At 44.7% G+C, this 12,407-nt stretch overlaps 1 protein-coding gene across 4 annotated transcripts; it reads left to right on the top strand.

The window, feature by feature from the left end:
• Positions 1,571–11,011, top strand: C9H6orf203 (chromosome 9 C6orf203 homolog). Of its 4 annotated transcripts, none has more exons than XM_005684605.3 (4): positions 1,571–1,936; positions 4,568–5,049; positions 6,558–6,630; positions 10,492–11,011. In XM_005684605.3, exons 2-4 carry the CDS (start codon positions 4,580–4,582, stop codon positions 10,669–10,671), a joined length of 723 nt encoding a protein of 240 aa, XP_005684662.1. In that variant the 5' UTR covers positions 1,571–1,936; positions 4,568–4,579; the 3' UTR covers positions 10,672–11,011. The 4 variants fall into 4 exon arrangements, with proteins under 4 accessions (XP_005684662.1, XP_017908593.1, XP_017908594.1 ...); XM_018053104.1 differs by having other exon boundaries at positions 1,600–1,767; positions 4,572–5,049; XM_018053105.1 differs by having other exon boundaries at positions 1,602–1,637.

The following is a 12,407-nucleotide window of genomic DNA, read 5'->3' as shown; positions in this document are numbered from 1 at the left end:
ATGAAAAAGAATGCAATTAGAACATTCTCTTATACCATATGCAGTAATATTCAAAATGGATTAAATCCTAAATGTAAGACTGGATACCATAAAATTCCTAGAGGAAAACACAGGCAGAACACTGTTTGACATACTTCACAGCAATTTTTTTTGGATCCTTCTTCCAAAACAAAGGAAATAAAAAGCAAAAATAAATGAATGGGACCTAATTAAACTGAAAAGCTTTTGCACAAATGGTACTGTTAAATGTAAGAAAAATTTTACAAATGATATAACTAAGAAGGGGTTAATATCCAACATATATAAACAGTTCATTCAACTTGACATCAAAAATACAAACAACCTGATTTTAAAATGGAGCAGAACTAAACAGACATTTTTACAAAGAAGAAATGTAGATTGCCAGCAAGCACATGAAAATATGCTCAACATTGCTAATCACCAGAGAAATGCAAATTAAAACGACAATGAAATACCATCAGAGACATGTCAGAATGGCTATCATCAGAAAGAACACAAATAACAAACAACGGTGAGGACTGGAGGAAGGGAAATCCTTGTACACAGCTGGTGGGGATGTAAACTGATGCAGCCACTGTGGAAAACAGTATGGCAGGTTCTCAAAAAAACTAAAAATAGAACCACCATGTGCCCCAGCAATTCTGCTCCTGGGTATATTTTTAAACAAAACAAAACACTAATTCAGCAGAAGAATGGGTAAAGAAGATGTGATGCAAGGACAATGGAAAACTACTCAGCTGCAAAAAAGAATGAAAATTTGCCATTTACCACAACATGGATGATTTGGAGGGCATTATGCTAAGTGAAATAAGTCAGAGGAAGGCAATTACTGTATATCACTTATATGTGGAATCTAAAAAATACAACCAGGGAATATAATAAAAAGGCTGAGTCACACATACAGAAAACAAACTAACAGTAGAGAAAGGGAAGGGGGAGGGGCAATATAGAAATACAGGATTAAGACACACAAACTACTCACTTTAAAATAAACTACAAGAATATTTTATAAAACAGGAGGAATGCAGCAAATGAGTATAAGCTTTAAAAATTGTGAATCACTATTCTGTATACCAATAATTTATGTAGTATAACGTATCAGGCTTCCCCGGTGGCTCAGAGGATAAAGCGTCTGCCTGCAATGCAGGAGACCCGGGTTCGACCCCTGGGTTGGGAAGATCCCCTGGAGAAGGAAATGGCAAACCACTCCAGTATTCTTGCCTGGAGAATCCCATGGACCGAGGAGCCTGGCGGACTACAGCCCACAGGGTCGCAATAAAAAATAAATTACTTATCTAAAAAAAAAAAACAAAAAACCTCTCTTCAACCACGTGGAATCAATCACCCGGAGGTGGCTTCCGGTTCAGCTCACAGCTAATCGGTCCTCCAGGCCGCCCACAATCCCCACGCAGTCCTCCTAGACACGGCTTGCAGCAGAGGTCGCTGCGTCGCCATCACCGCGCCCCTGTGCCTCGCCCAGCCCGCTCTCAACGCGCCGGCGCCGACGGAAGGGGCGGGGCAAAGACAGGGCGGGGGCTGGAGGCGGGCGGTCGGCAAGGCGGCTGGGAGGGGGGCTGGGATGGGGGCGGGGAGGGAGGAGCAGCGCTGACGTACAGGTAACTGCGCCCCTGCGGGGCCAGCGGTGACCCAAGCCCGCGCCCCCCTCTGTTGCTTCATCGCGCGCACGTGGGAAGTACAGGAGCGGCGAGCTCCTCTCCCTTGGCTGCGCTCCCGCCAGGGCTCCGCGTGAGTGTCTCGCGTCCTGCCCCAGCCCGGCCAGCTCGGGACGCCCCGCGGACCCGGGGGGCCAAAGCTGTCCGCTCCTGGGTCTGGCTGCTCCTGCTGGCTGCAGACGCAGACTGCAAGCTCGAGGACTCTGGTGTCCAGTTTCCCTTGACCTTGAGAACCTGCGAAGGTGCGCAGCCCGAAGGGGTAGGGAGGGAGCGAGGGGAACATGACCTTGTCTCAGCAGTTTGTCAGCCTCTGAGCCAAGAGATTTTTAGTTTCAATTGACCTAAAAGCAGTTCAATCAGGTTCTCCATTCGGAGTAGTTAACAGGCCCAGGAACATGGAGCGATTCCAAGTGTCCCGCGGGTTCAGGACAGCGTCGCCTCTGCATTCCAGTCGTTGCTTTTCTTACAGACTTTGGTTAGTTCACAGATTTTATATCTCGCCGGAAGATCTCAGTCAAAACCACTTTCAGGCTTTCTGCCGCGATCATCCCTTTATGTCCACGCTGTCGCGCCAAAGAAATCTTTTAAAAAGCAATACTGCCGGATACTTCCCTACCTAAGATCTTTCTATAACTCTCACGCTGTCTGGATAAGTCCACGCTTTGATATGGAAGGCTCCTGGAGATCTAACCTCTTATCCTTCAACCCAATCTCATCTTTGCTCTTCATTCTAATGCATAGATTCTTTTGCTATGCTTTCACTTCACAGTATTTAATCAAGCACTTACCACGTGCCAGGCACTATTCTGGGCACTTGGGCTTGAGCAGAGGAAAAAAGCACCGGTAACAGGTTATATTCTACTAGCAGGGTCATTGGCACCCCACTCCAGTACTCTTGCCTGGAAAATCCCATGGACAGAGGAGCCTGATGGGCTGCAGTCCATGGGGTCGCTAAGAGTTGGACACACTGAGCGACTTCACTTTCACTTCACTTTCATGTATTGGAGAAGGAAATGGCAACCCACTCCAGTGTTCTTGCCTGGAGAATCCCAGGGATGGGGGAGCCTGGTGGGCTGCTGTCTGTGGGGTTGCACAGAGTCGGACATGACTGAAGCAACTTAGCAGCAGCAGCAGTAGCAGAGTCATTAAAAAAAAAAGAAAGAAAGAAAACCAGTAAATTATATAACATGATAGCAGATAATGCTATGATGGAAGAAAGTAGAACAGGGGAGATTTCGAGGACAAGATACCTGTTAAATGGAGTTGGAATGAGTAGACTTCACTGAGTTAAAAATGAGTTATCCCTGCAGATAACCTGGACTAAGGGTGTAGTAGGGCACCTGGAACAAAGGAGTCTACCCAGAAGTTTGTCTGTTGTGTACTAGTATCATCAGGAAGGAGCTGAGTAAGCAAGGGTGAGAGAGGCGGGAGATGAGGTCAGAGAGGAAATGGAGGGGCCAGATCACACAGGGCCTATAGGGCAAGGGAGGGAGTTTGTTTTTCAGTGCTTTTGTAGGATTGTGAGGGAAAGAGAGACACGATACAAATTTCTTTTTAAAAGAGTCAATCTGACTGACTGCTGTATGGAGAACAGACTGTGATGGAGCCTTGGTAGTCACTCTGATGACAGATGGAGGCCTGAATCTGTGCTAACAGTGGTAATGGTGAAAGGGAAACCAAATATTTTGGAGATAAGCCAACATGATTTCCTGACATAATGGATTTGAGTAGGGGGGAAAGAGTCAAGAGTGACTGGAAGCTTTCCTTCTCAGGAACTAGAAGGGTGGAGTTACTATTAATGGAGATAGGGATGGCTGCAGCTAGAGCAGATTTGGGGTTGGAGATATATCAGAGTTTGTTTCAGGGCCAATTAAGAATGAAGTCCCTGTTATGCATCCAAATGGATATGTCGAATAGGCAGTCAGATACTATGTCAGGATCCCCAAGACCACCTCTAGGTTCACTGATTTCACTGGGAAGACTCAACAGGACTCAGCTATGGGTCATGGCTATGATTTACAACAGCAAAATGATACAACATGCAAGGTTCAAGATGCCTGGGACAAAGTCTAGAAGAAACGGGGTGCAGTCTTCCAAGAGGCCTCTCGCAGTGGCGCATATAGGACATGGGGTGTGACAGCACCTCAGTGCCTCAGGGAACAGTTACCTAATTAGTGGGTCTCAGGCCCTTTCTTTCTCTGCTAGCTAATGAATCCATTAGTAAGAAGATGTGAAAGGGGGTAGAATGCAGATCTGTACAATTTGCTCATTCCTAGCTCTGATTTGCTGCAGTTGGAGGTTGAAAGTTTAGAGACTTACTCTGGGTTTTATAAAGTGATGATCTGGTATCCTTGGCAAAGTCCATTATTATAAGCTTGTAATGTATGTCAGTAGACAGTGTTTCTTGTTCTGAGATTTTTTTTTTTTTTTCCTAAAATAAATCAAGGGCGTTCCCTGGTGGCCTAGTGGTTAGGATTCTGGACTCTTCACTGCTGGGGCTCAGGTTTAATCCCTGGTTGGGGAACTGAGATATAGCCAAAGGCAGGCGGGATGGGGAGCGGGGAAGGGGTGAAGCACTGAGCAGTCAGTACCCAAGCTAATTTGGGGGAGTGAGAAGAGTGGAACCTGTTTTCACATGTATTAGCATCCAGTTTGACCTTCATGACCGTCCTATGAGGTCAGTACATTAAGTACAGCCGGAAGACTCACCAGGTACAGTGTGCATGGCCTTGGTTCATGTGGACCAACATGGCCTTTTGTAGGAGGGAACATGGTACAGTATCAGGTGTAACGTGTTCACAGTGTGTATGGTTTATGTAGTAAGAATGCCAAGATACCACACTTGTGAACTAAAACCGAATTGTCTGTTTCAGGTAGTATGTGCCATGGCTATGACTAGTGTCAGACTGCCCGGCAGCGTTTTAAGAAAGCCAGATGCCTGGACTGGACTCTGCAGAGCACTGCGAGGGACACCTTCACATAAAGGCTGTGCTTCCTGGAATCGATACTTGTATTTGTCTAGTGCCAAGTTAAATGCATCAAATTATAAAACACTCTGCCATAACATTTTCTCACTGAGACTCCCAGGGCTTCTAATATCTCCAGAATATATTTTTCCATTTTCCATAAGACTCAAAAGTAATATAAGCTCTAAAAAATCCACTAAAAAGACTCTACAAAAAGTGGAAGATGAAGGGGACTCTGATGAAGAGAGGGACCATAATGAGATGAGTGAGCTGGAAGAGGAGCCCGAGGACAACCCCAGTGAGGTCAAAGACTATAAAGACCTGGACAAAGTAGTACAGTCTTTCCGGTATGACGTCATCCTGAAGACGGGCCTAGATATCGGAAGGAAGTAAGTGTGTGCGTTTTCATACAAAATCACTTGTCTTGATTGTTTTAAAGCAGCATTACCAATCACATGGCTCATATTACAGTGAAGGGTAACCACAGATGTGAAAGAAGCTTTCAGGAACCTGGTCCAATTATTTCATCCTATAAGTGAAAAAACGAATTCCCAAAGAAGTCAAATGACTGCCTGCAAATCCCATGTGCTGTATTTCCTTGACTCTAAGACCTAATCAACTGTAAGATGAACCACTGATGTAAAAACAGCTTCTTGAGGAAAAAAGGAACCACCATGTTAGATGTATATAGCAAGCACAGAATGCATCTGGGTTTCACAAATGCTACGTGAGACGGTATATCTTAGAAGCAGCATCATGTGGTGGTTGAAACTGCAGGCTTTGTATCCAGACTACTGAGGCTTTAATCCTGGCTCTCTGTGACCTTGGACAAGTTACTTAAAATCTCTGTGCAGTTCCCTCATCTGTAAAATAAGGGTAATAGAACTGGCTTTAGAAGGTGGTGGCTAGGATTAAGTCAGTCAGTCTATCTTTCTATAGCATTTACAACAATGTGTGGCACATGGGTTCTCAATTTTTGTTAGCTATGATAATGAAAATACTATGTGTGTTCATATATATAGTGTATGGAGATATTAAGCATAACCTTCAAGATTTCTTTAATCTCATTGTTTCTTTGCTAGACCTGTTATATAATAGTGATCTTCACTGTTCATTCATTTCTTTAGCAATCATTGTGTGCATACTGCATGCAAAGTAAGAACTGCCCTAGGAATAAGAAATTAAGATTCCTTTGTCTAATTTGTACCTTTATGTCCTAATTTAATGGCATAGTTTGATTTTTTAATCCATGAAACTTAAAGACTCATAAAGATGACTCTGAGCCCACAGGCACCCTCATCAGGACTTGAATGTTCTCTAAAATCTGGCAGGCTCATTAAGGGCCTCCCTGTCTCTCACAGTAGTAGCTAGTACTGTTATTAGGAAAACCCCCAACATCAATCACTAGGAGTCTGTATCTGCCTTGGTCTAGTCGCCCCACTGATTAAATTCAGAGAGATCAGCAGTGGCTGGATTAGCATTTCCCCAGCCTCAGTGCAGATCAGCAGAGGGTTTCTTAACAGCCTCACCACAGGTGTGGTAACTGGCTTTTCTCTCAGAGCACGTGAGGGGAAGGTAGCACCCACTCATCCTGACTGTCGTGGGTCACAGGAGCTATCACCCACGTGAAGTCCCCGCAGAGCGCTGCTTACCTGCCCTCTCGCTCTAGCAGGTCTTTGCAGCAGCTGCATCTACTCAGCAGTGCCCTTTGGTCTCCCTGTTTAGATTCCTATGGGAGCAGTTGACTTTCACTTTCCCAATGCCCAGAATGGAGATTTTGTGGGGAGGCCGGTCACTGTCAGAAAAAGGATTATTAATAGCCAGTATTTTTCTCAAAATTATATAATTGTTTTGAATATATTTCTATTTTAAAGCACTTTGACTTTTTTTTTTTAAGCAAAGTGGAAGATGCATTCTACAAAGGTGAACTCAGGCTGAATGGGGAAAAACTATGGAAGAAAAGCAGAACGGTAAGATACTATGACAACCAAATATTTTTGTGTGTTGTTCTGTCCTCAGTTAACGCCTTCCCCAGTCTCCCCTGGGGCTCCTTCCTTCGGGCATCAGTGGCTCCTCAGGTATGTCTGTCTTACCACCTCTGAGGTCTCCCTCAGGCCTAGCCACACAGCTTCAGTCACACAGACCACTTGCTGTTTGTAGCCATAATGACTTTGAGATGAAGCTTCCTCTTTTTCTTTAAAATTTTAAGAGAAGTCACTATCAGAACTGGAAAAAATCTATTAATTAAACTTAAGTTATTAATGTTAGCCCCTATGAAATCATAATAATCAGGCCAAAAACAAACGTTTGATCCATGTAGAGGTTTCTTTGGCCTGCTGTAACCTGAGCAGATGTGCGATTCTGTTCAGCTCAGCAGAAGTTACACTGCCCTGTGTGCAGAGCAGCCATCAAAAAGTTTCCATATTTCCTGATAGCTCTGTTGATACTGTTGTTTTGTGACAGAATTATTCATAAGTGTGACAAGAAAATGAATTTCTAGTATCTGGTGTTATAATAAATGATATATATATTCTTATAAAAATGTATTTTTGTAAAAATAAGTTACATGCATCTAGAATTAAAATATTAATACTAGTAGTATTTATCTTTGGAGAGGGCAATGGCCACCCACTCCAGGACTCTTGCCTGGAAAACCCCATGGACAGAGGGGCCTTGTAGGCTGCAGTCCATGGGGTCGCTAGGAGTCGGACACGACTGAGCGACTTCACTTTCACTTTTCACTTTCATGCATTGGAGGAGGAAATGGCAACCCACTCCAGTGTTCTTGCCTAGAGAATCCCAGGGACGGGGGAGCCTGGTGGGCTGCCGTCTATGGGGTTGCACAGAGTTGGACACGACTGAAGCGACTTAGCAGCAGCAGCAGTATTTATCTTTGAGTGGGCATTGTGAGTTATTTGTTCATGTGTTTTATTTTCTGAATTTTTTATGAGTATGTTTCACTTTCATAATTGGGAAAAATAATAATGATAGTAAAAGTTAACAAGACAGTTTAAAAAAGTACATGGCAGAGACCCTTAAAAACTGTGGCAGACACTGACCCTTGAGGCATTGGCAGACAGAATCTAACTCCTAGTCAGTGTCCAGGGAATAAATGTTCCAGCGGAGTTAGACACACTTTTGAAGGTTTTCATTTTAGCTTCTCTCGTATTTCAAAGCAACTCTGGGATCGGAGAACATGAGCTGCATCCCGTTCCCCTGGAACGTGGGAGGGTGTGAGCCATCCGCTGTGGACCTAGGTGAGCACGGAGGCTGTCTTCAGAGGCCCTGCCTGTGCTCAGCGTGGTTCTTGCAGCTGGGTGGACTGAAGAGGGGATCCCCAGTGCTTGTCTTGGCCACCAAGTCTCAAGGCCCCTGTCCCTCTGAAGGCACCCGCCCTGGCAGGTTCAGACTGCGGGTGTCGGCCCTTGCTCTGTGAGCTGCAGGAAGTCAGGCACTCCAGACAGGCATCTGGACATCAAGTCCTTCTTGTCCTTTAATTGCTTTTTCCTGTGTAGCCCAGCCCCCTCTCGCCAGCCGCAGTGTTCCAAACACAAGACCTGTTCTTGGTGCAGGATGCCTCTGCCAGGGCCTCATTTGCAGATACCACAGATCTATTTTTTCTCCCTCTGCTTTGAGATATTGTTAACTACAGTCTAATTGCTGCTTCTTCATTCTGCTTTGGGTGTTCTATTGTCTTGGCTGCCTTCCAGCTTTCTCCTGAGGGTCAGCAAAGGAAGGGCCCAGCATTAACACACGGCTGCCTTGTTTCTAGGAGGCCTGGTAGCCATAGTAACTGCAGCTAAAGGGAGATTGGAAATGTAGATACTTGGAACAGCCCCTAATCCCAGCCAGTTTTGCTTTGTGTCTACTGTGCCGTCTCCCACAGTTGAAGGGAACGAAGAACACCTCCCCTTCCGTGGCCTGCTCCGTGGGGCTTGTGCCCAGCTGCTAAGGATACATACGGGTTGATTTTTCTCTGTATATCCTTTTATGCCTTTTACATCTTGTATCATATGAATTAATGTATTCCTTTATTTAAAAAGGAATTTTAATGACAGAGTTATGCCAAAAAAGGTAAAGCAGAGTTTCCAAGCCTTGTATTTCTGAACATTGATTTTAAGTGCCTATATAGGTTGGCCACATGGTCATGTTTTAAAAATTGAACCCAGCAGAACTTCAGGAGAACTGACTCCCCCTGCCCCTGCATCTGGCCCAGATGATGCCCTCATACCCACAAAGAGAAGCAGTCATCAAGCCTCGCTGTGGTGTTAGTCTCTCTGCTTCTCAGCCCAGAGGAGAGAAAGTTAATGGTTTAAAATCAGCCCTTTGAGTTTTGGGCTTCCCGAATCCACCTGCAATGCAGGAGACCCCAGTTTGATTCCTGGGTCGGGTATTCTTGGGCTTCCCTTGTGGCTCAGCTGGTAAAGAATCCACCTGCAATGCAGGAGACCTGGGTTCAATCCCTGCGTTGGGAAGATCCCCTGGAGAAGAGAAAGGCTACCCACTCCAGTATTCTTGCCTGGAGAATTCCATGGACTGTATAGTGCGAAGAGTTTGACATGACTGAGTGACTTTCACTTCACTTGTGAGTTTTACATCCAGCTGCCAGGATTGACCAGTATGGCGTCGTAGTGAGCAGGTGTGCATTCCCACGCTGTTGACTGAGTATTGGGCCTATGGATGTCTTGAATGGGTTGCTTGCCTTAGTAAAGTACAGATATTCCAACAGCATGAAGTTAGGACTGCCTTAGGGAGTATTCATTGGAAAATGCAGTAAAAAGCATTTGGCACGATGGCTTCTTAAACAGAAGCCCCCAAGCAACCTTTTAAACGGGTACCTATGCCCACTTAAGAGTCCGTGGCCCACACATGAGGGTCCCTCTCTGTCTTCCTGCCCTGCCTCTTCAACCCTACGCCCATCCCTGGCTTGGAAGCGGTGGTGAGTGGTCTGAGATGGCCTCTGGTCACCCTGGAGTGTGTTGTAGTAGAAGCCACATATCGCACCTGGGTCAGTTTAGCCCCTTCCTGAGTTGCTGGGCAGATCCCCTGGGATACTGAGCTGCCAGGACCCGGTGTCTGTCTTGGGCTGTTTGCACCCTGGCAGCACTAATGTGACTGCCCCCCAGGGCATGTCCTGCACTCGCTCAAGCCAGAGCTCCTATCTGGATAAAAATGGGTTTGATCTCAGCCCTTTTAACCCAGGTCAGCATCCTCTTTTCTGGGGCATTCCATCCTTGTTCGTGGAGTCCTGTCTCTTCCTGATGATGTGTCGGCCCTGGGGCTAGCCAGTACTGGAAAGCAGTTTCTTTACTTCCATTTCTTTAAGAGATACAGCTGTTGTTGCACTGTGATGAATTTCTAACAAATTATGCCCTGTATGCAATGATGTAGCTTATCTGGGTTGAAATCAATGAATGTGTTATACTGAAAATTGTCTTCCCAGTGCCTGTAGTAATTACTGTGCTCATACTCTCTAAGATTATGTCCCGCTTCCTTTGTTTTTTTGCCATTGTTACCAAAATAAATGCTTCCATTCAAGTGTTTCCTAAAGTCATGCAATAGGGATGAAAACCAGAGCCACACAGGACCCATCCTCAAGCAGCTAGCTGTCTCAACCTGAAGGAGGGACACTGATCCATGTTGAGTCACATGGGTTTGAGGCACCTTCCCAGAGAGGGAGGCCCTTTCACCTGGAGGCACTAGGATAAGTGACTGTTTCAAAGGAGCACCTGCCCCCAGGGAGTGGTTCTCTGGGGAAAACTCAAAGTAGAGATGTTTGCATTGGCCTGCATTTCTCAAAATGACAGCTCTGTTTTCTTTTTAATTTTCAGGTGAAAGTGGGAGATACGTTGGATCTTCTTATTGGAGAGGATAAAGAAGCAGAAACAGAGACAGTGATGAGGGTTATCCTGAAAAAAGTGCTGGAGGAGAAGACCAGCAATGAGAAGTACAGAGTGGTGTTACGACGGTGGAAGAAGTTACAGTTGCCTAAAAAGAGCATGCTCAAATAAATGGATTGCTTTTCAGTGACAAAGATGCTTTCTAGTGGTGCAGGAAGGGGCCAGGTTCAAAAGAAGATGTTTTTATTAAAATAAAGTTCTCCCACCATTTGTAGAAGATGCTGAGCAGTTTTGTGCAAATCAGGATCCGCATTGTGGCTCTTGAAGACGCTTCCCTTGGACTGGATTTCCCTCTCAGGCTTGATTTATTCGCTTTTTGACCTCATGAGCAAGAGTGAGATTTGTAATGAATGAACTGAACTCAAAGACGGTTTACATGGTCAGCCCACTGTTTCCCAGGTTAAAAGCCTCGGGAGGCAGAGTAAAATAAACTGACCTTGTTCTTAGTGTCTTTATTTCAGTTTTTTCCTGTTGACCAGCTTCCCTGGGTTCAGGCTTAAGGCAAAACCAAGCTGAGTCCAGATCTCCTTCCTCTCCTTAGAGCAGCAGCACTGGACAACCCCTTTCTCCATTGACCTTTCTCAGTTACCAGCGTGTTGGCCTTAGTTCCCTTCAGTTTGTCTCCAGAGGTCTGGATAGTAAAGTTGTTCCAACTAATTCCAAATGGTATATTTCGGGCCCATTTAAAATTAACGGTTTAGGTCAAGGGTTTGACAGACGAAGGCAGCCACAAGCCTTTTGTCTGACATGCAAGCACGGCTTATACATTTTTAGAGTTGTTTTTTTTTTAAAAAGAGAGAGAGGGAAACATATAGAGACCTTATGTAGCCCACAAAGCCTAAAATATTTACAATGACTCCTTACAGAAAGAATGTAATGACCCTTTCTGGTTTAAGCTGATGGTGTACTTTTCAGCTGAAAGTAGGAAATACACAGATTTTTTTTATCAGTGAAGAGAATAAAGCATCAGAGGCCAATTATTTTAATTGTCAAGACAGTGTTGTAAAAGGGACTGAAAAAATAGCAGTCATAGAAAGGACACACATAATACACATCATCTAAGGGCAGCTGCAGAAATAAACTGGTTTGCAGGTTCTCAGGAGCAGTTTCCTCGCACTGGAAGGATCGGCTCAAATAGGAGACTTGTTAGACTATGTCATGTAAAAAGACTTCGCTGGGGTCCTCTTATCTGCCCTGCAGAAATGCTTGAGAATTCAGGTTAACTGACAGGAAACTTCTATAGCCCAAAGTAGTGTGATGTTTGGGCCCGTGAGTCTGGTAGCCTTATCAGCTCAGATTTCAGAAAACTCAGGAAAAATGGATTTTTATTTGAAAGCTTAAATAAACTCCCAGGAAGAAATAATACTCTGCAGTATAACAAAAGGAATTTTCCTATTTTAGCATTTGTTAGTTACGCTTTTACATCAGTAAAAATAATTAGTACAATTAATTTCAACATGAGTTAGAGTTTTAATTTAGGAGATTATAGTAATGACCATGATTCTCTTCACCTCCCTGTGCCTTCCTTCCACTCTTTCCCACCCTCTCTCCCTCTCCTTTTTTTTTTTTTTTTTGTTGGGGGGAGGAGGGTGGAAGTGAAGTAGAAAAGGATAGCTTTATTGCTTTGCCAGACAAAGAGGGGCATAGTAGGCTAATGCCCTCTAAACCAAATGTCCCAACTTGAGGAAGATAACGACAAGTTTTATAGTAAAACTGTCTCTTCTCTTGATTGCTCTTTGGAAAGTAATAGAAAGCTGAAGATCTCTTGCATGGTGAGGGGCAGCGTGACCTAGTGATATGTCAGGGGTCCTGGTTTTTAGGCCCTTGCCCATACCAAGCTGGGTTAC

The sequence above is a fragment of the Capra hircus genome, chromosome 9 (genome assembly GCF_001704415.2).
Source record: "Capra hircus breed San Clemente chromosome 9, ASM170441v1, whole genome shotgun sequence".
In the NCBI taxonomy this organism is placed as follows: domain Eukaryota; kingdom Metazoa; phylum Chordata; class Mammalia; order Artiodactyla; family Bovidae; genus Capra; species Capra hircus.
This window is presented reverse-complemented; position numbering and strand designations above follow the sequence as displayed.